The 22,254-nt window shown below is 37.6% G+C and overlaps 1 protein-coding gene across 8 annotated transcripts in view; it reads left to right on the top strand.

Annotated features, from left to right (window-relative positions):
• Window positions 1-22,254, top strand: part of CCDC158 (coiled-coil domain containing 158) — a 71,322-nt gene that overhangs the window by 11,189 nt on the left and 37,879 nt on the right. For all 8 annotated transcript variants that reach the window (XM_072942027.1, XM_031689010.2, XM_031689020.2 and 5 more), the window contains 8 exons: window positions 1,360-1,503; window positions 7,289-7,506; window positions 13,016-13,125; window positions 13,239-13,566; window positions 13,921-13,997; window positions 14,852-14,962; window positions 15,599-15,713; window positions 21,451-21,570. In XM_072942027.1, the coding sequence (XP_072798128.1) occupies window positions 1,434-1,503; window positions 7,289-7,506; window positions 13,016-13,125; window positions 13,239-13,566; window positions 13,921-13,997; window positions 14,852-14,962; window positions 15,599-15,713; window positions 21,451-21,570 (1,149 nt within the window). In that variant the 5' untranslated portion in view covers window positions 1,360-1,433. The remainder of the gene's footprint in view (window positions 1-1,359; window positions 1,504-7,288; window positions 7,507-13,015; window positions 13,126-13,238; window positions 13,567-13,920; window positions 13,998-14,851; window positions 14,963-15,598; window positions 15,714-21,450; window positions 21,571-22,254) is intronic.

The following is a 22,254-nucleotide window of genomic DNA, read 5'->3' as shown; positions in this document are numbered from 1 at the left end:
TCGTCCATTTCTGTTTTTAGGTTTTATAATTCTGATTCAAGGGTGACTTTACTTTATCCCCAAGTGCTTGTTTGGGAATATTTGGTAAAGTTTGGAGTGTGTGTTACAGTTTTCTTTGACTTCATGTTGGTTGGTGGGGAGGGGTTGGGAGGGACTTCTCATGAGCAGAAAAGATTTTATCACGTTTCCTGACATTTTGCGGTAGTTTTGTATGGATGTGGTCTATGGTCTACACTTATCTATTCCTATTTCTTTCGTGGACAGGACTCCTCGTCTGACAGAGCCATCTTCTGCGCTTCCTCTTGTATGGATGATGGTGATGCTGGGTGGGAGAGGTAGGAGGACTGTCGGCCTATCTTGCTTCTTTTTGTTTCTGCTGGTTCCTGACTTTTCCCTTCTCATTTCCTTCTTGCCTTTACTGCCATGTCCTCAGGGGAGACCACCTCTTCTCTCCATATCTGATTCTCCCCCAACACTCTTCTCTGAGGCTGGCACTCTCAAGCCCTTTCAGCACAGCCGTGGCTTTGGACTGTCAAGTTCCAACCTGTGTTTGGTGTCCTGGCTTTTCTTGTTCACTTTCTGGAGGTGACTTTGTGCTTCCTCTCAGCCCTCTGCTCCTTGTAGTCTTTTCAACCTCTCCTCTCCCGTCATCCATACCCACAGGCCTGTGGTGCTGGTAGGTAGAGTGTGGGAGCACTTCTGGAAAAAATTCCCCTCTGCTGACAGGTGATTTGAAGGTTGTGGTATTCTCTGTCTTCTGGGAATGCCGAAGGCTTGGAGCCCATGTGGTTTTATGTATTTGTTCTTCTTGTTGATTTTATGTTTTTTTCAGAGGATGAGGGGGGAGATTTGAAACCAGGTCATCACACATATTCTCCAAACCAGAAGTCCTCTCTTGGCTTAATCTAAAATTCTGAGCACTACGTGATAGCAAAGTAGTTTTTAAACTTTTATTAATGATTTCCAGTTTGCTGATTTGTGATTTCCCCCCTAATTTGTGGATTTTTACTGAGAAATGTTTTCTTCTATTATTTGACAATACAACTTTATGAGAGAGACAGACATAAGAAGAGAAAATGTCTTCCCCAAATCAGAGTGTTGATACTCATAATAATTAAAGCGTTAAAGCGTTAGTTTTTGATTTTCAGGTTGTCTTCAGTAAGCTACTTGTCCATTAAAATAAGCAAATTTTACAGTAAGATTCTGTTCACTTGTTAATTTTAGATAATAAAATTTTTCTGTGTAAATATTTTCCTGTTGAAAAATTATTACTAAATTTCAAATATGAACAAAGTCATTTCCTCCTCTGTGAACTTTTTTCATAATACCTTATTAAAGATTGCATCCCTGTCTTTATAGATAAGAACTAAAAGAACTAAGTAGGGAAGCATTCATACTTCAAGATCTCTAAGAAGACGTAGCAGATACTTAATATGGAACAAAAACCTTGTGAATCAAATAATGAAGATCTTTTATCAGGTAGTGGCATTACATCCAATGCAGGTACGTGTTTTTTATAAAACTAAATGGGGACAGACTGGGAGTTCGAAATTTGTAGATACTGACAGGCATATGTAGAATAGATAATCAAGATTACACTGTATAGCACACAGAAATACATACAAGATCTTGTGGTAACTCACAGCGAAAAAATGCGACAATGAATATATATGTATGTTCATGTATAACTGAAAAATTGTGCTCTACACTGGAATTTGGCACAATATTGTAAATTGACTATAACTCAATTAAAAAAAGAAAAAAATACAAAAAAAAACTAAATGGGGAAAAATTAGAACTAAGCAGTCTTCATAATATTCATACAAACTGCTATTTTTTTCAGTATGTTTTGGTTTTAACTGCAGGGCACAGACCTCAGTCATGAATGTTTACCAGATGATTTATAATTCTGCTTTTTGAGGAAGAAGTTTTTTAGTCCTTTAAAAATAGCATATCTGTTTTTAGCATATGTTTATATTACTTTTCTGGTTTGAGGATTCTTTCATATTGAGGCACTGAAGCATGTTCTGTGTTTACCTACATGTCTCCTCTTCCTCGGTCTGCTCTAAGCCTGCACTCTGCATCATTTGGCTTCTTTTCCCTTACTGCACCCCTGCCCTCCTCCAGTCAGGTACCAGGTCCTGCTCCCTCTGTTGTCAGAAATCTCTTGAATGCATTTTCTTTCTCATTCCCGTGATTACTGTCCTAGTTCAGGCCCCCCTCAACTCTAAAGAAAATTATTTCAATCAGAAGATAGCAGGCAGGAAAACAAACAGGTAGAGTAAGTAAGTGGCATTTCACACAGGGAACTGACAACACAGGTGTTGAAAGAGCTGAGAAGCCTCATGGAGAATGACACAACCCAGAGGTGAGCCGCTGCAGGGAGCTGCCCCGGCCTTTGGGCTAGCAGGGCCCTGAGAACAGGAACTGCTCTACAGCCTAGAAGCCGGAGCTGGAACCACGGGACGGCCGCCTGCGGTAGCTGAAGCCACATTCACTGCCCGAAGCCCATCTGAGGCCAGAGGGAGGAGCAGTCCCTTAGCTTCTCCCCACCTCCTGCCTCCTCTTCTTTCCCAACACCTCCCTCTGCTAATCCACCAAGAAACGTCTGGGCAGGGGCCTGGGAAAAGCAGTTCTCTACAACACACAGCAGGACAGAGACGGGACAGAGAATGGGTTTTCTGGCAGTCAGGCAGATGACCTGACAGCCCTGGCTGCTTTCCTTGTCTTGTCACTGTCATCTAAAAGAATGCACCTAGAATTTACGGGTCTGTTGTAAGTCTGTTTTCTCAGTTACAGTTCCGCTGTTTCACTGGTTGGCCTTAAAAACCTTTCTTTTAGCACCCTTATTTTGTAAAAGCTTCTGCTTCTTAGGTTGCTCATGCCATCGCCACCCCCACCCAGCTGTGCCCCTTAGCCTGCTGGTTCCCCTCACTCACCTCCCCACCTGCACTGGATCCCTCATCTCCATCAGGGGTGCTGGCCCTTAGCACATGGGCTGTGGCTCCGTCCTCAGACACATCACGTCGCGTAATGTCGTTGTCCTCGTGGATGACTGTCTCAGACGTAGACTCGCAGCTTCCAGGCCTTTTTAGTTCTAATCGTTTTGACCTGTACTTGAGCTACTCGCTTCCCTGTCTTGGATCTTATGACTGAGAAGGGCTGGACCTGTGTATTCCAGCCTCCTATCTCCCAGCACTCTCACTCCCTTCTTCCTACAGCACTGATTTCTCTGCCTCATGAAGATAGTGGTTCTCAACCATGGTCCCCTGTCAGAATCACTTTCTGAGATTTTTGAACTGTTAGACGACTTAGACCCTCACCTGAAGATCCTGAGTCAGTGCTGTGGAGTGGGACTGGAGCACCGCTGCGTGTGTGTTTAAGCTCTACAGATGACCCTGATTCACAGCCGAGGTGGAGCACAGCTGCTGTGGTTCCCATTGTTTTCCCTTAAACTATCAGCCTCCTCCTGTCTTCATTTTGTTTTGCGTCATTCATTGTTCCAGCCAGTTATTTGCCAGGATCCTCACCTCCTTTTTTTCCTCTTATTCTTCTTTGCTCTCTTACAGGAAAACCCCAGTCCTTATCAGGCTGACTGCCGTCTCCATTTTTGTACTGGGCTGCTGGAAGAAAATACACAAATGTCGATTTTCCACCAATTTGCCATTTCAGAGTCATAGCCTCCCATCCCAACTGGGCCCTTGAAGCTGCTGAGGAGATCTTTCTCCTGATCTTAGCCAGTTCTCTCTCTAAATTCCCACAATACTTATTTCAAAATTATACCATTCTCTAGTCCCTTACCCTCCCACCTTCTTTCTCACTCTCAAATAACGTCATTTCCTAATGTCCAGAGAAAATGTCACTGTTTTTCATAGCCATGCCTCTTCATAGTTCGGTGGGGGAGGGACCTTCTTAATTTGCTATCCATGCCTTAATTCCCACTCCCACTCTCACCATCTCAGCCTCCTCAGAGATTTGGCTCCAGAATCTCTGCAGAATCTTGGGCCCCTCTGACTCTGATTTCTTCCATCCCTTTCCATTTGCACTTATCCATCAAAGTAAACATGCTAAGTCACTCCCAGTCTAAAAATACTAACAAGGAAATATACCACATCAAAACAACAAAAAATAAAACCTTCTCCTCAACCTGTGCTTCCTTATTTCTTCTTCCTTCATAGCTGTGCCTTCTGCAAGACAAGTCTGCGTTCACTGTCTTCACATCCTCACCATCCATTCACTCTGTGAACTACTGCCATAGGACTTTTGAACCTAGTGTTCCAATGAAATCACTCTGGCTGCAGTGACTAGATTTTCTCTTTTTTGCTAAGTCCAGTGAGCTCATTCCCCTTGACCAACATTTTCTTTTAATTAAGAGTCCAGACCAGTTGTATTATAGAATGTCCCACATTCTAGATTTTTCTGACTGTTTCTCATGTTTAGATTCAGATTAAACTCATTTGGCAAGAGTTTTATATAGGTGACATTGTATGCTTCTACATCATACTTCAGGGAGCGCATAATGCCAGATCTCACTAATTTAAAGTTATAATTCCCCTTTATAATTAATAAGTCACCTATAGGAGGCCCTTTGAGACCTTGTGAATATCCTAGTACTAAATAACCTTTCATCCAATGGTTTTAGCATCAATTAAACATCCTCACCTGAATCAATTATTACATTGATGATTTTCTAATTTTAGGAATAGTTACCAGCTTATATTTTTCAGGAAATAAAACCTTTTTTTTTCATTATTATCACTATAGATCCATAGATTGTTTTCGATTCAAAGTGTTGGAATGCATTGCTGTCACTGTTGTTTTTGATGCTCAATTGTATCAAATTTGGCCAGCCCCTTTAGGCCAGCTTCTGTGTTGTCTTAAAACATGACCCACTTCATTGCTTCCTGGTGCATCAAAATGTTCCAGAATCACATTGTACTTTGTCTGTTCCACCAGACCTAGGATCAGCCATTCGCTAAGGAGCCCTGGTTTCTTTTAGTAGAAAGCAGTGTTCAGACACCAAGATGTCATGTGCATATTGCTACTGACGTGTCATTGTGTCTAGGAGCGGTCAGTTTCTATAGCTTGGAATTAGATTTTTTTATTGTAAGTTCAAATTCAAATTCAGTACCATAGGGTTCTTCCTCATCTTTCCCCATTCCATATCTGTAATCTCCCTTACTGTGAGAACTCAAGTTTCAAAAACCTTCAGAGTATTTACTCATTTTTTTTTCTACAGTACATAACAAAATCATTTCAGAATTATAACAATACTTCATTAACAGCTTATCTCCTAAGTTCACATATAGTTAGGTGCTGTGTTCTAAAGTTACTAGAAGGAACTGTTTTCTCTGTGAGGTTATGTTATCAGCTTACTGTGCACCTAGGTTTATTTGTTCCTGTTAGTATTCAAGTTCATTTTATTTTTTGAACGTGTATAACATGTATCTGGCTGAAAGGTGAAAGCTTTATAAAAAGGTATGTTCAGTAGTCTTCCTACCATCTCTATCTCTTCCATTCTGTTTCCACCCATCCCTATACCCCATAGATAGCTGCTTTAGTGAGATTCTGTCTTATTCTTACGTTGTTTCCTTTTTGCAAGATTAAGCAAATGCCACACATACACATACACATACATAGACACTCTTGTTTCTCCTTTCTTACAAATAGAAGGGAAATTAACCTCCGCCTATTAAAGGAGGGAGTATCAAAGAATTTGTGGACGTATTTTAAAACCACTACAGTTTTCTTTCTGGTCACAAATTATTTACATTTCTCTCACATGCCAAATACATTCACTCTCCTAAAAAGTCCCCGAACAGTCTGATCCCACTGTAGCTTTCACTCAAAGGCCAGAATCACTGAATCTAAGTTAGATTCAAGTATGGATGAAACTCCTCAATTGTAGTCCTTTAAATATAGCTCCTTGAGTAGAGGTCCTCTTTATCTGAAGGCTTGAGACACCCAACATCCAGTGGGAGCCAGGCATAAGATAACCACTACCCACACTCCTATTTGAAAAGCAGTAAACATAAGCACATGTGTCTGTCGCAGTTCTGAAAGCCAGCTGGGCACGAGGTGACCATTGCCTGGTTAGGACTCAGGCCTGGGAGTAGTTCTCCGCGGTTCTTGGCTCTATCTACTGGACGCTTGGGTCTGACTTGGAGTGCTCCTTCCTTTTGCATGAAAGGTAGCATATGTTTTCAGCTGAGTGGCTTTTCTCAGCCTGCTTGTGGAAAAGCCTCGTTCCATCTCACACTGCCTTTGTCCCTCAGTCCAAGCCAGGGGTGGTTCTTGAGTATAATACTCTAAAATCTTCATGCGTCTTCTGAAAATCTTACTAGGTTTTACTCCCTCTGTCTTCCGTTTAAATATCAGTATTTCCTCAGAGCGCTCTTCTTGCTCTTGTCTCTTCACTCTGTTCGTCGACCCTAGGTGATCCCACTGGCTCCAGGGGTTCACAAGCACTCACATCTCACATGAGGATGATTCACAAATCCTGAGCTCTAAAGCAAAACACTCTCCCACATGCCAAGTCCATGTACAGTATTTGCAAATCAACATCATTACTTGGATGTTGCTGAAACCCCAAACTGAAGAGAAGTCTTTGACGTCTCCTTCTCTCTTACTTACTTATCGTACCTCTTACATCCATGCCCTTGTTTCTGTCACCACTGCCTCTGCTTTAGGGCAGAGCCTTGCTGTGTCTTGCCTGCACTGTGGAAAGCCGCCTTCTACTTGGGTTCTCTACCTCATTCTGTCCCCATCCAGCCACTCTCCACACGGAAGCCAGAGAGTCTAGTTAGGTTACCCTCTACTTCCAAGTCCTTTAATGATTCCCTAGAGCTTTCAAGATGAAATCCAGACTCCTTGCTTGGCGTGACCAAAGGCCCTTCATGATTTGTCCTATGTTTTAATTCTCATATCTGGCCACGACTTTCCTTTCACCCAGAATGTGCCATGGCGCCTCAAGACTCCCGGCCAACAAGGATGGTGCTCCCTTCCTCTTCTCCTGCCTCCCAGACTAGCTTAGTCTTATCAGAGATGCTTCAAGGCTCATTTCCCTCAAGTGTCCCTTGGTCACTATCAGGTGAAAAAAATCCTTCCTCCTTCCTGACCTGCTCCTCCTCTTTGCCTTGTGCTCTGCTCTCTGAGAGATTTTCCCTGGTCTGTTACCCCATGAGACCTCGAGCTCTTTCAGGGTTCAGTAAAGGAATCACCCGGGATGATGTTTCCCCCAAAATTATCTTATTATTGTTAATTAATTAATTAATTCTTTAATATTTAGGTTCTTCGAGTCCATTTTTTGTGTCCTCTATTCATGGAACAGTAATTGAAAACACGTCTTCAACTGGAACTTTGACACAGATTCCTTTTTTCCCTAAATATGAAGTGGAACTTGATTCTCACAGAAAAGCCATTCCTTACCCTGGAAAGGAGCACATTGAACGTGTTTTGGAAGAATATTCACATCAAGTCAAAGATTTGCAGAGAAGACTAAATGAGGTGAGTTGCATTCTTTTCCTCCAGTACCTGATGCTGTTTTGGGAAGACAGTGAGACACAGTGATTTGGAACAGAGCCTAAACTTTCTGGAAGAAAAACTTAATAATGGACTTATTGATTAAACTGGTTAATTTGGCCTATGTGTTCTATTTCAGTATTAAAAATTGGGCTGATGAAAAGTCTACATGGCTATTTATTTTTTGTTAATAACTAGTCATAATTTCTTGACCTAATTGTATATTTTTTCCAGTTTTATTGAGATAAAATCAACATATAGCACTGTGGAATTTTAAGGTGTACAGCATAATAATTTGACTTACATATACCATGAGATGACTACTGCAGTAAATTTAGTTAACATCTATCATCTCATATAGATTTTAAAAAAAGAAACAGAAAATATTATTTTCTTTGTCATGAGCACGCAGGATTTAATCTCTTAACAGTTTTTGTATGTGCTGTACAATGGTGTTAACTGTAGTCTTTATGTTATGCGTGACATCCCCAGTACTTAGGTATCTTATAACTGGAGGTTTGTACCTTTTGACCACTTTCATCCAGTTCCCCTTCTCCCCAACACCCTTCTCTGGAAACTACAAATCTGATCTTTTTTTCTATGAGTTTTTGTTTTGTTTTTTTTGATTGTACATATAAGCAAGATCATTTGGTATTTGTGTTCCTCTGTCTGACTTATTTCACTTAGCATAATGCCCTCAGTGTCCATCCATGTGGTCACAAATATCAGGATCTCCTCCTTTTTATGGCTGAATAATATTCATATATATATATATAAGCACACACACATCACAACTTCTTTATCCATTCATCTGTCAGTGGACACAGGTTGTCGCCATGTCTTGGCAATTATAAATAATGCTGCTAGGAACATGGGGGTCCAGATAGCTCTTCAACATAGTGTTTTTCTTTCCTTTGAATATATTCCCAGAAGTGGTATTGCTGCATCATATGGGAGTTCTGTTTTTGGTTTTTTGAGGATCCTCCATACTGTTTTCCACAGTGGCTGTACCAATTTACAATCCCATCAACAGTGCACAAGGATTCCCTTTTCTCTACATCCTTGCCAGCATTTGTTGTTGCTTGTCTTTTTGGTGATGGCCATTCTAAAAGGTGTGAGGTGACATCTCACTGTGGTGTTGATACGCATTTCCCTAATGATTAGTGATATTGAGCATCTTTTCGTGTACCTGTTGGTCATTTGTATATCTTCTTTGGAAAAATCTCTATTCAGGTCCTTTGCCCATTTATAATTGGATTCTTTTTCTGTGATTGATTTGAATGAGTTCTTTATATATTTTGGATATTAACCCCTTATCAGATGTGTGATGTGCAGATACTATTTTTCCCCACTTCATAGATTGTCTTTTCATGTTGTTAATGTTTCTTTTGCTGTGCTCATGCTATAATCTTAATGAAACTTGAATAGCTCAAAATATTATAACTAATGACATATATTATAGCCTAGAAGTCAAACTTATCTCATACAGAAGCCTTTGTGATCTGATTTCTCCCTGTGCATTTTAGCCTCTTCTGCTGCCTGTTCCCTGTGTGTACCCTCCATCCCAGCAATGTCAAGCTACTTGCTCTTCCCTGGATGTACTGCACTGTCCTAGACCTTCATGCCTTTGCCCAGGTTCTTTCCTCTTCTCTTCCTGTCTGCCTGGCAACTTACGATCCATCAAGACTCTGCTCAAGCATTTCCTTCTCTGAAGCCTTCCTTGTAGACACAAGTAGGTCTGTCCTCCTGTACACAGTTATTACTCTTTGTGTGCACATCTGCTATAGTATTTAATACATTTTATTGTAGTCATTAATACAGTGTCCTGCCTCATGAGACTGTGAGCCCTTAAAAAACTACAACTTTATTATTAAGTGCTAAAAGTGATGTGCCACTGTATTAAGTACAGAGGATACAAAGACGAGTAAGATAGGACTAACAAGGAGTTCCTAGTCTTGAAAGGGAGCTGGCATATAAACAAATATTGACAATACTTTATGATAAGTACACTAATAAAGATGGACAGATGATACATAGATAGATAGCTAGATGAAACACAGAGGTAGCAATGAGAGAAGAAACAGTGTCTTAATTAATTTTTCATGTTTATCCTCTAGCAGTGTGTGTGACACTTGATTGGCTCCCAATAAATTTGTTAAACCAGTAAATGTCAGGGCTTTTTGGGTACTTGTAATGTTTAGCACAAACCTCCTATTAACAGCTGTTATATCAGCATGGATATATAAAGGTGGAAAAGGTGTCGTCCTTTTTATGTACCCACCTACAGTCTTATGGCTGAGATACTTAAAACAGAAAATGATAGTAGTAGGACATTGGTGCTACAGTAGGGTTAAGCAATGATGCTAAATCCAGTCGATGCTCTACATTCCTCATCTTACTTGACTTTTCAACAACATTAGATACACATGACAATTGTTTTTCTCTTGAAACTCTCTTTTCTCTTAGGTGTCTTGGAAACACCTCTCTTGATTTTCCTCTTGCTCATTCTTTTCCAGTTTCTTATTCCAGCAAAACCCTCTGTGACAGACATAGTGTTTCCCATGGCTTCTGTTGCCACTTTCATGCCAGTGAATGTTTGCTTTGTATTTTAAGTCAAACATTTTAACTGATCTCCACACAAGTTAGTATATCTATATGTTCCTACATGACAGTTCTACGTGAAATGTTTCTCAACATTTCCAAATCCATACATGATCTTTCCCCCAAACCTTTCTTCTAGCTATATGCACAAGGTAAAAACCTGATTCATCCTTGATACCTCTTCATTTAACCTGATATCCACTTTACTACCAGATTTGACCAACATACCTCATATATATTTCTTAAATCTGCTTTCATTTCCACTGTTACTGTCCAAGGTTCAGACTACTCTAGTCATTCACTTGCACTACTGGAGAAGAAGGTAAGGGACCTCCCTTACAGTGACTATCTAAACATTGTCAGCTGCAGAATCAGGTAGTGTCCTGTTACATTTCCTTTCTTGTGTAGTTTTTGTTTTTCCTGTGGTTCCTAATTGCCTTTCTTTTTCCTTATACTATTTACCTTTTTCATATTCTCATTTAAAAAATTATCGTATAGGTTTTCTGTCAAACACTCCTTTGACCCAGGACACTAGGAGTTTTCTGTTCTTTAGTCTAGATGAGTTTCTTCTTAGGTCTGTTGTATAACTATTTTCTTGAAACTCCTATCACTAATTTCCTGATTGGATTCATAATTTCCAGGATTCACTGTTTTTTCTCTTTCTCTTTCTTGGTTTATTTCTTCATTTAGTCAAAACACATCTTTAGAAACTTCCTAAGAAAGAGTATATGGTACATACATTTCATGAATTTTTTCATTCTGAGAATGACTTAAGCTGGGTAAAGTTGAAAGTCATTTTCTCTCAGCCCTTTGAAAGTATTGTGTGCCCTTGCATCCAGCATTGCTGCTGATGGGCAGATGTCTGTCTGATTCTTATTCCTTTGTAGGTGATGTTTTTTCACTTGAGGTTCATCTTTGGAAACTTTAGGGTCTTCTTTTTTTTTAACTTTTTTTTTTTATTGAGTTATAGTCAGTTTACAATGTTGTATCAATTTCCAGTGTAGAGCACAATATTTCAGTTATAATGAACATACATATATTCATTGTCACATTTTTTTTTGCTGTGATCTACCACAAGATCTTATGTATATTTCCCTGTGCTGTACAGTATAATCTCGTTTATCTATTCTACATATGCCTGTCACTATCTACAGATTTCAAACTCCCAGTCTGTCCCTTCCCACCCTCCTCCCCCTTGGCAACCACAAGTTTATATTCTATGTCTATGAGTCTGTTTCTGTTTTGTATTTATGTGTTTTTTTTTTTTAGATTCCACATATATATGAGCATTCTCATATGGCATTTTTCTTTCTCTTTCTGGCTTACTTCACTTAGAATGACATTCTCCAGGAACATCCATGTTGCTGCAAATGGCGTTATGTTGTCGGTTTTTATGGCTGAATAGTATTCCATTGTGTAAATATACCACATCTTCGTTATCCAGTCATCTGTTGATGGACATTTAGGCTGTTTCCATGTCTTGGCTATTGTAAATAGTGCTGCTATGAACATTGGGGTGCAAGTGTCATCCTGTAGTAGGGTTCCTTCTGGATATATGCCCAGGAGCAGGATTCTTGGGTCATATGGTAAGTCTATTCCTAGTCTTTTGAGGAATCTCCATACTGTTTTCCACAGTGGCTGCACCAAACTGCATTCCCACCAGCAGTGTAGGAGGGTTCCATTTTCTCCACAGCCTCTCCAGCATTTGTCATTTGTGGGTCTTCTCTTCCTCTCTCAAATTCCACTACAATGTGCTTAGGTGTGGATTTTTGTTTTTTCATTCACTGTGCCAGGGACTCAGCAGACCCTTTTGGTCTGCAGATTTGTGCCTTTCAGCTTTGAGGAATTCAGTTTTTTTTTTTTCCTTTGATAGTTTCTCTCCCTCTGTTTCTCAGCTCTCTTTTTCTGAAGCCCCTGTTAGTCAGATATTATCTCCTAGGTTGAACCTCTAAATCTCTTACCTTTTCTTTCAAAATTTGTGTCTATTTTTTTCTGCTATTGTGGGGCATTTTTTGACTTTCAGTATTTCTTTTGTAACTTTTTAGTTTGCAACCATATTTTTAATTTCCAGGAGCTCTTTTTTCTCCTCTGATCAGTTCTTTGGCATGGTGTCCTGCTCTTACTTTATAGCTAAAATGTCTCTCAGATTTCTCCGCAATGCAGGTTTTTGGAAGTATTCTTCCATTGCTGCAATGTCTACCTTCGTTTCTTTAAATGTTTTCTTCTTGGTATTTGCTCATTTGTTTATCTTGATCTCTTTTTTATTTTGTGATCTTCCTTCAAGTGTTCAGTGGGTTTTGGCTTTTTGTTCATACTCTAGCATGAACAGTAAAACAAAAACAGAAACAAAAAAAAAACTGATGGCAGTCTCTCTATGTCTGGGCAGAACTTGATGCTTTTACTTTAGAGTAATTAGGTAGAGCATCAGCTGTTATGCTGGGAGATCTCTCAGTGCCTGATTTTAGAGATCTTGGTGAGTTTTTTTGCAGTAGAACACCTGGATTGTTGAATGGCGGTTGTCAGCTGCCAAGTATTTTAAGTCAGTTGGAGGTAGGGGGTGACTTTTCTATATATAGAATTTCAGCCAGTTCTCCTGTTCTCAGGAGTGGAGCTTGTTCCTATCTCTGTCATGAGCCAGAAGTCAGATTTGTTCTAGACACAGTGTTTCGGTTGTAAAGTAGAGAGTGAATTGAAAGGGGGCAAGGCTGAGACAGTGAGACTAAAGTATTACAGAAATCTAGGTGAGAAATAATTAATTAGGCATGAAACGGTGGTAAAAGGGGAAGGGGTACACACAACAATAAATCACTGATATATAGATTTTGGGAAATTATTAGCTATGAGAAAATATGTCCCTCTAATGAAGACTAATTTGCAGGACATTTTTTTTCAGAGCAATGAATTGCATGAGAAACAGAAGTTTTACCTAAGACAGTCAGTCATTGATTTGCAAACAAAACTTCAAGAGATGCAGATGGAGAGAGATGCTGTGGCTGACATCAGGTTGGGTTTCGTTACCTGAAATTATCTTAAAGTTTTACTCTTTGTAGTTTGAAACCACTTGTGTGAATTTGAGTTTTATCAATATTATTTCTTCTCTTTCATTTATTTCGTAGACGAAGGGAGAGTCAGTCCCAGGAGGATTTAAGAAATCAGCTTCAAAATACCGTTCATGAACTTGAAGCTGCCAAATGCCTTAAGGAGGATATGCTGAAAGACAGCAACACACAGATAGAGCAGCTAAGAAAGATGATGCTTAGTCATGAGGGAGTGCTTCAAGAAATCCGAGCAATCCTAGTTGACTTTGAAGAAGCCTCAGGCAAGAAAATATACGAACACGACAGCATGTCTACCATCCACTTCCGCAGCATGGGCCCAGCTATTAGTAAAATCCTAAGAGAATTAGACACAGAGATTTCTTTTCTTAAAGGGAGGATATTTCCAGTAAGTGGTGAGAACACTACGTCAATTTTATATTAAAATTCATGAAGACAATAGTGTGAGGCGTATAATTTTTTAAATTCTTTAAAGTAAGCCAGTATCTCATTCTTGATCTCTAAAATAACAGAAGTTACTTCCACAGTGCTCTCTTTTAATAAAGGGAACTAACTTCACTTACTTGTATAGTTTCATGAGAGTTTAGCTAAAGTGAAAGATTTAATAAAATACAGCAACAGAATGTATCCAGTTTTAGTATTTGCATCTTTCTAAAGCATTCCTTTAGTTAGGAAATCTGTAAATTTTCCAAGCTTTAGATTTACCAGTTCCTAAATCAATGTCTCTTTTTTTTATAACCAGGTAGAGGATCAGCTTGAAGCACTGAAATCTGAATCACAGAATAAAATGGAACTACTTCTTCAACAACATCAAGATAGGTAGGTTTCTGACTGAGATATAGAAAACCATAGTGAACCTGTATCATAAGTCTACAGTCTCTCATTAACAATTCCAAAATCTAAAAAGCTTTAAAACAGAATTTTTTTCATAGGTTTCTGGCAGGCTCATGATAAGAAAAAATTATTCTGACACTTAGAAAGGGGGGAAGACTTTATTCGAGGCTATTGCTATTGTAATAGGAGTTTGCATTAGAAACTAGTCAGACTTAACTCCCAGTATAAGGACAATGGGATTCATAGCCAAGAAGCAGGGTGAGGAGGTTAGCGGATGGAAAATTACTAGAAGAGAAGGCATTAAGTGTTGGGGGATTCTCACTAAACTGACTTAGCAAAATTTTTACTAAGCCTAGGCTTCTTACTAACACGGGTAGGGGCGTGGACTGCCAAGAGGAGGCTGACTAAAGTTTGGTCAAGGTGATAATCTTTGTCACTCATTTGTTGACAAAACCTGGTCTGAGCTAATATAAAGCTCTGTATAGTCTTTATGATTCAGTGTGAATACTTAAAAACCTATTATTGCATTAGTAATATGTCTGTCTTCTAGAAAACTTCCCTAGATCTCTCTGGGAGTGTCAATTTGTATTTAGTACACTGTTATTTATTACAATTGTAAAAATTTTTTTTTAAATTCTGAATTCTCTAACTGAACTGGCCCCCAAAGGATTTGAATAAAGGATTCTGGATCTAACTTATATTCTTGTCATAAAAAGAATAGCGTATTTAAAGCTAAAACAAAATACTAAAGTTGAGAGGGTTGAAATTATTAATTTTTGGAATAAATTCATTGTTGGGAAAATCTGTATTGAATAACAATTAGCACATTCTTTTTATAGGATTGAGCAGTTAATAAGTGAACATGAAGTTGAAATAGCAGGACTTACCGAGAAAGCTAGCAGTGCTCGGAGCCAAGCCAATAGTATCCAGAGTCAACTGGAAATCATTCAGTATGTGTGTCCTGGTGGTTTGAAATTGAGTCTTTTATTTCACTTTATTTTCATTAATTTTTTGTTCTAAGATCTTAAAAATTGCTTCATAATTGATTCTACAAGAAAGTAAAACTTAGTTCTAGCATTCAAATGAATAGAAAAAATTAATTAATGTGTAGATAATGCTGTCTGAACCTACCAGAAGTATTATTGCAAATATTTGGACCTTTGGGGATTAGATATTTTAAATATTGTCTATATTTCAACTGAAAGGATAAAACACCCAGTATGTATATATATATGTGTGTGTGTGTGTGTGTGTGTGTATAAATATATAAAAATAAATACATATGCATCATTAATTTCATAATTTGAGCTCCTATGTTGAAACTTTGTATATGGATATTTTCGGTTATACACAAAAGTAGAGAGAAGATTGTGTAATGAACTCCTGTGTACACATCACCTACCTTTAATAGTTAACATTTTTGAACTTAAGCTTTTAAGAAGCAGTTTTGAAAAGTAAGAGACTATTGATCTAATAATGCCATATAAAACAATTAGTGGAAGTATCTAAAAGCTAGAATACCCTTAAGTATCACACTTATTCTTAGTTTGCTCTTTGCTTTTATTCCCCCTTTAAACACTTCTTAGAGAACAAGCAAGAAACCAGAATTCAATGTATATGCGTCAACTCAGTGACCTGGAATCTACTGTTTCTCAACTACGTTCTGAATTAAGGGAAACCAAAAGGATGTATGAGGACAAGGTGAGCTTAGGCTTTGCTGCTCTGCTTCCACCGGCTGTTATACACAGAATCAATTACATAACCTTTAGTAGTTTATTTGAAAATGAGGAATTGAAGCAATCAAGATTAAATGCAGTTTATAGAATGGATGCTAAATATCTACATGTTAAATTTTAGATAAAGAATTTTTAAGTTAGCTCAAATTAATTCATTCTTAGAAAAGTTTTTGCAGACTTCAAGTAAGTTTCTGAAAAATAAAGAATGAGGCCATTTTAATTTGTTTTCAAGGCTTAGTTAGCTTTAGCGAGTGCTTGGTACCAGCTGATCTCCCTCTACCACTGAATATTTCAGGGGCTTACCTCCTCTCTTACTTCAGCTCCTACATGTTAATCATTGTACTATGAGCAAACTGAATTCACTTTAAGATTGGTCTAAATAAAAAATAATTAGGAAGCTAAATCTTCATATCTCATCACACAGTTCCTATTAAAGCCCGGTATTAGTTAATATTTGTTACAGTATTCTGTTCTCTCATTCTTCATAGCTAAAGAGAAGCTGTTCATTATTATTGTCAACCATTTTTCCAGACCTTAGGTTTTTGTTAATTTCAAGGACACAAAACAGCGTTCTGTTTTGTGAACACCACCTTTCATCTTCAAAATGTTCTAGTTTGGAAGATAAATTCCATACATAATTGTCCTACCTGTAAGACAGCCACTAACCACTAAGTTCTAACCACTTGTAGCCAATTTCTTATACCTTAGTTAATTGGGAAGAAACAGAGTATAAGGAAGCTGTCAGATTTTCTTTATAAAAATAACTCAAATCTACAAGGTAACAGTACAAGAAAAAAGCTCCCTATGGGAAGAGGCAGTTGGAGCACTAATTCTTCCAGATATTTTCCTGCCGTTGGGCAACCCTTTCTGTAATTGCCACTGTCATCCCTGTGCTGGCCACAGGAGGGGGCTCTTTCTTCTGCATGGACTGTAAGACCTGGACTTTGAATTCCTTGTGGCACAGCTAGAAGAATGGAAAATCTAGACATGACTTTACTATAAAAGTCTAAATAATAAAGAGTAACATGTAACTATATAATCTCAGTTATGAGATTTGGGTCCTCTACAGGGGCTTTCAGACATTTTTGATCACTACCCACAGCAAGAAATATAGTTTACCATATGATCTAGTACACACGTACAACTTGAAGCATGTTTCACTGAACAATATTACTATTACCTAGATGCTGGTACCTTTCTGTTCTCGTCAGATGCTGATTTGATGCTCACTAAGTTGATTTCATGTTTCACTGGTGGGTTGCAGCATTAATAACACTGCTCTCCCAAACCTCTTCCTTAGCTCTTGGCCTGGCTAAATCCTTGTGTCAAGGTCATTTCAACCCCTGCCACCTGGAAGCAGCCATAAGGAACCTTAGACTTCTTAAGGGCTAAAACCCAAGAAACAAAAGCCCAGAGAGAAACATTTATTCCTTTCTGCTTCTCTGAGGCCTGCTTTTTGTGTTGTGGTTTCTTTCCTCTGGATGAGCTTTTCCCTTGAAGATTAACAGCAGGAATATCCACCCCACTTTTGGCAGATCAAGCCTACACAGAAGGTCTTGGTCTCATCCTGTAGGATGGCCATGATTTCAGTACAGCATGGGGTAAAAAGGTGCTTTATCACTCAGGTCTAGCGCAGGTCGGCTCTTTGGGAGACCTGAGCACTGACAATTTGACAACGAGAGAGGAAATAGGAGAGCTGTTGTATTATAATTCAGTACAATAACTGGTAATTCAGCACTACTCAAACCATTTTGAAAAGACTAAATATTGATTGTTTATTGACAAATTAAGTCCTTTGAAAAGCCAAAAAACACTAAATAAAACTCAGCTCACCTGTTTGTCTTACATAATTTGAAATTGTTACAACTTTCCATTGTAATGTTGCTTGGAAAAATTGCCCCTTCATGAACTATCACCCATTGTTTGCTAATCTGCATACAGTCTGATATATAGCATCATGCTGATCAATTCTGAATTTGGCCATGGTGGGAAATTTTAACAAATACTAACACCAAAACAGTAGAAAAATAGCTTTTGTGCTTGTAAACATCTATCTCTTTAGCATTGTAGAAGCATAAGCATCCAGATAAATGACTGCATACCTTTTAGGTAAGTGTTTTGAGGTCACAGAGATACAAACGTAATATTATACTCATTGTTTTGTTTTGCTCTGATGTAAACAATGGATCACCAAGAATTTTGAGTCTCAAAGTCAATATTTAATGGAAATAAAGGGGACATATTAGTTTAATTAATTTTAATCCAGATCACTGAGACTTACAATAAAGCATATTGAATCTAATTGAGTTGGCACCTAGTTGATGGTTAACTAGGCTCTCTTAATAGTAACTCCTTTTAGTCAGGGAACACTGAGAGATGATTATCCTGCCATGTTAATACAGATTTGAGTATACACCATCCTGAAAGACATTAATATATGATGTAACTGAGCAAGTTTAAAAAATTTTGTATTTTGGGTTCATGAAAAATTCTATTGTTATAAAATGTTTTTGTTGTATTAAATTGAATATAGAATCTAAGGAAACACAGATTCTGTTTAATTTCTTTCATTTTCATGTACTTTGACTTTACATTGCTAAAGCCTATTAAAACTTTAAAGTCTATTTTATTTTCCACTGCTTCAGTGCACATTTTAGTATATACTGTCCAAATAACAATAAGGAAAAAAATATTTAAAAGCTGTGATAAAAAATGAGATTTGTGAGAAAAGAAACTTATAGGGGTATTTTGATATTATACATAAACGTATTTTATGAGAGGCAGGCCATATTTCTCCAGAGGTCAGATTCCATAAGAAAAAAGTGTTTACTATTTTTAAAATTGGTGGCATAACAGGTCTGAACAAAACTTTTCCAACTAGAATGCATGAATTAAGAGAAAACTTACTTAGGACAGTGTTTCTTTTCACATAAAAATATGTTCATATTGATGAAAATAGAAATTGTGTTTCAAAGATTTTAGACATAGCTTTTGGATGTACAAAAGTGTTTTACTGTAATGTATTTTTTTTTCTATTCTTCTCTTTCCATTTTAGGAGAACCTCCAGAATTCCCCTTTACGAATTTGGACCAGTAGAAGCTGTCACTATTGGCTCTGTAGATTTGGCTTTACTCTTAACTTTCGCTTTTTGACAACAAAAATATCTCATGATCTTGATTCTAAGTTTATTTTTCATACTTTGAAAGCATTTGGGGCTGAATTTCGTACTCAAAAAGTGAAGATTTGGTAGCACTGGCTGGAGCTATATACGGTACGGGAAGATTCTGTGCAAACCTCTTTGCATAGTTCTGCCAACGCACCTCCATGCCTACCTGCAGCATCCCTTGTTATCCCGTAACTATGTCTTTTTGCGCACAGAAAACAAAAGATACAATTTGGCATGATTGGTAATATCTAAAATGACTGTAATTTTAGAATGAGATCCCAGTACTTATTTGTCCAGTGATCCAAAACAAACAGTAGATTCATAGATGGTGAAAGGGAAAACCAGTGCTGCTACTTAAAAAGAAAAGAAAAAGAAAAAATCTTTACTATATCTCAGATGTCAGTATTTATTCTGGACATTTTAAAAGTCTTTTCTTCATAGTGCTTTTTACAGCTGTTTGTATCAGCTCAGCTGCTACTTCAGTGGTTTTCCCTTTCACTCTCCATTTATCTTTTTGATTGATTAATCAATATAAATATTTTTACTCTAAAAAGTGAAAGGTAAAAGCAGAGCAATAGCAGTTGAGTCAGTACTGACAACTACCAACATGTTCCTGCAGGGGTCTGGAGGAACTTCTGATATTAAGCTTAGACGGAAAGACAAGAGTTGGCTCTTTTTCTTTTTTCTTTTCTTTTTTTCTTCTTTTCAAAATTTTGGTCTTACAGATTTTAACATCAAATGGTTATCCAGAATTTTTTAAAAAGTGAAAACAGACGTAAAATTGCGAGTCTTAATTTAAGGTTTTAAAGCACATTTACAAATACTTTGGTCAAAGACAGAAATGATTTTGTGCCAGAGTAGGAGTAGAAAATGTTTGTTTTAGTCATATGAGCAACTTTTCAAATTGAAAGTGTTCTTGTTAAATTTATAGCTCAAAATGTGGCTCCTTTGACCATATTTTGTTTCCAAAGACAATGGAAAACAGAATTTCAGCCTTATTAATACTGATCTCATGTGAAAAAGGATTAGAAGCAGAAATGAAAGGAATTTGAAAGATCATCTAGAACACTCTTCAAATTATAGATAAAAATAATAATTTAGACTCAAATTATAGACTCAGAGAGCTTATGTGACAGAAGCTGGTTCAGAATCCAAGGTGTTGCCTCTCTGATCACATTTGTCTACTCAGAGTGAAAGTTTGTGGCTTTTTTCCTAAGTATTCCTAATGTCTTTGTTAAGTGGGCTAACTTAGGCTCTCCTAATAACAGAGCTGAGAAGGTTGTATCGACTGATATTATTCACTCATTTTTCTTAGGAAGCTTCTTGTACTGCAGAGGTTGAACTGTTATAGGGCTTTTCTCTATATATGTCCCCCGAGGAGCATAAGAATGAAACTACTTCTTTGTAGGATTATTAGAATCTCTGAGCACATTTCTGTTGGTCACAGATTATTTTACCTAATTCCTGTGAAACTTTTTTTTATATATAACATGCAATCAAAAGCAAAGTCAGTTTTAAAATACATCCAATGTAAATATTAAAATTTATATTCTGATCCCTGTAGGCTATGATACTCCTCTGTTAGTAGATGTGAAACTGTTTGATAGTCCTATATTAGTATTTTCTTAAGTCATGTATGTATGTGTAGATTAGGAGATACATATATGATGTATAACTTCTATGTATTCATACTTATACCATTTATCAAAGAGATAGTTGCAGATATGGCTGTGTATAATATGATTAATAAGTATGTGCTGAATTAATAAATGAAGATCTTAAATGAACTTAGTCCACTTTAAAATAGTCTTCAGGAAAAGTTAGTCTGATCCATATGTTCTCTTAAGAAGATTTAATCACAGGTTATCACCCAAACCAATCAGTAAGTTTTATTGTTGACAGTAGATTTGGAAGCCTGTTGACAGATCCCTTAGACGTAAGAAGGAATATGTAGCATTTATGCAGACATGAGAGGTTTCTTATTATTGGAAAGTGGATAATGGAATATTACCATGGGTATGATATTAAAGATCAGGTATCACTACATAACAATAGTCTCACTTATCCTTTTAAAGTAGAGTGACTATAAAATACTGACAATGGCTATAAACTTGTTATCACCCTTCATTCTCTTATATTCAATGCCTTTTATTATTGAAACTGATATTCTGAAACAGCATAGCTCTGCTAAGTATAATATAGTTCATTTGTGTGGGCTCTGCAGAGTGTTATTTATGCCACATCAAGCTTCCTTAAATACCACATTATAGAACACATATTCACAGAAGATGAACCTTGAATGAAACGAGAGCCGTGCATTACAGATGACGGCTAAATCTAAGAGTACCAAATATTTCATTTTGGTCAATTTCTCTGATTAAATTCTACATAGATCTTAAGTTTAGAAAACTTTACAAAACACTTCACAATAAACTTTTATTTTTGCCCCCCAAATAATACCATTTGTTTTCCAAAGACTGTACTTATTTTATGTTACCCATTGACATAGTCAGACAAATTTGTACTTTCCTTTTAGATAGAAGAGCTGGAGAAGCAGTTAGTTCTTGCCAACTCAGAGTTAACAGAAGCACGGACAGAACGTGATCAGTTCAGTCAGGAATCTGGAAATCTGGACGATCAACTTCAAAAGCTCTTGGTAAGATGATGCTCTAAAATATGAATGGGATTGATTCTGGGAAGTTTTTACCATAATACTTCCCAAAACTAGTTTCATTGGTAACGTTACAAATTTTACAACATATTTGTTCAAATATACACAGCACAGTATCCTAGACACCACTCAAGTTTTACATGTAAAAATATAATACTCTATACCTCTTTTTCCTCAAGCAGAACAGTTATGACTTAAAAGTTAGGTGAAGCTGATCTTGGGACAGCCATAGTCTTTCAATTAGGTACTTCATGCTTCTAAATTGAAGTTTGTTGAGTGTTCATTTCAAAGCCAAACAACATTCAAGACACATACAAATTATGTATAAAGGAAATTTGAGTGCAAGTTTAGGTAAAAAAAATGTTCTGAAAAAAAGAAAATAGGATTCTGATAGTAGTGAACCAGCCTCTGCCCTCTGTTAGAGGCACCCCAGGCTGAGAAATGTGGGAAAGGACATGTTTGTACCCCTTTATGTGATATTTATTAGAGGTACTGCAGAGTAAGTTCCTCTTCCCCAGCAAACCCCATTCTAGGTAGGGCCATCCTTCACAGGCTGACGAGGGGCTTCCCAAGTGTGCACTAAAGGTAGAGCTGGCAATGGTGTGCTAGAAGCTCTAAACCTCGGATGATCTGTCAGTTCTTTCCCTCCTACTGTGTGCTTCCCAATGT

Source organism: Vicugna pacos, chromosome 2, assembly GCF_048564905.1.
Source record: "Vicugna pacos chromosome 2, VicPac4, whole genome shotgun sequence".
NCBI classification, from domain to species: Eukaryota; Metazoa; Chordata; class Mammalia; order Artiodactyla; family Camelidae; genus Vicugna; species Vicugna pacos.
The sequence above is the reverse complement of the archived record's forward strand: the minus strand, read 5'-3'. Positions and strand labels throughout refer to the sequence as shown.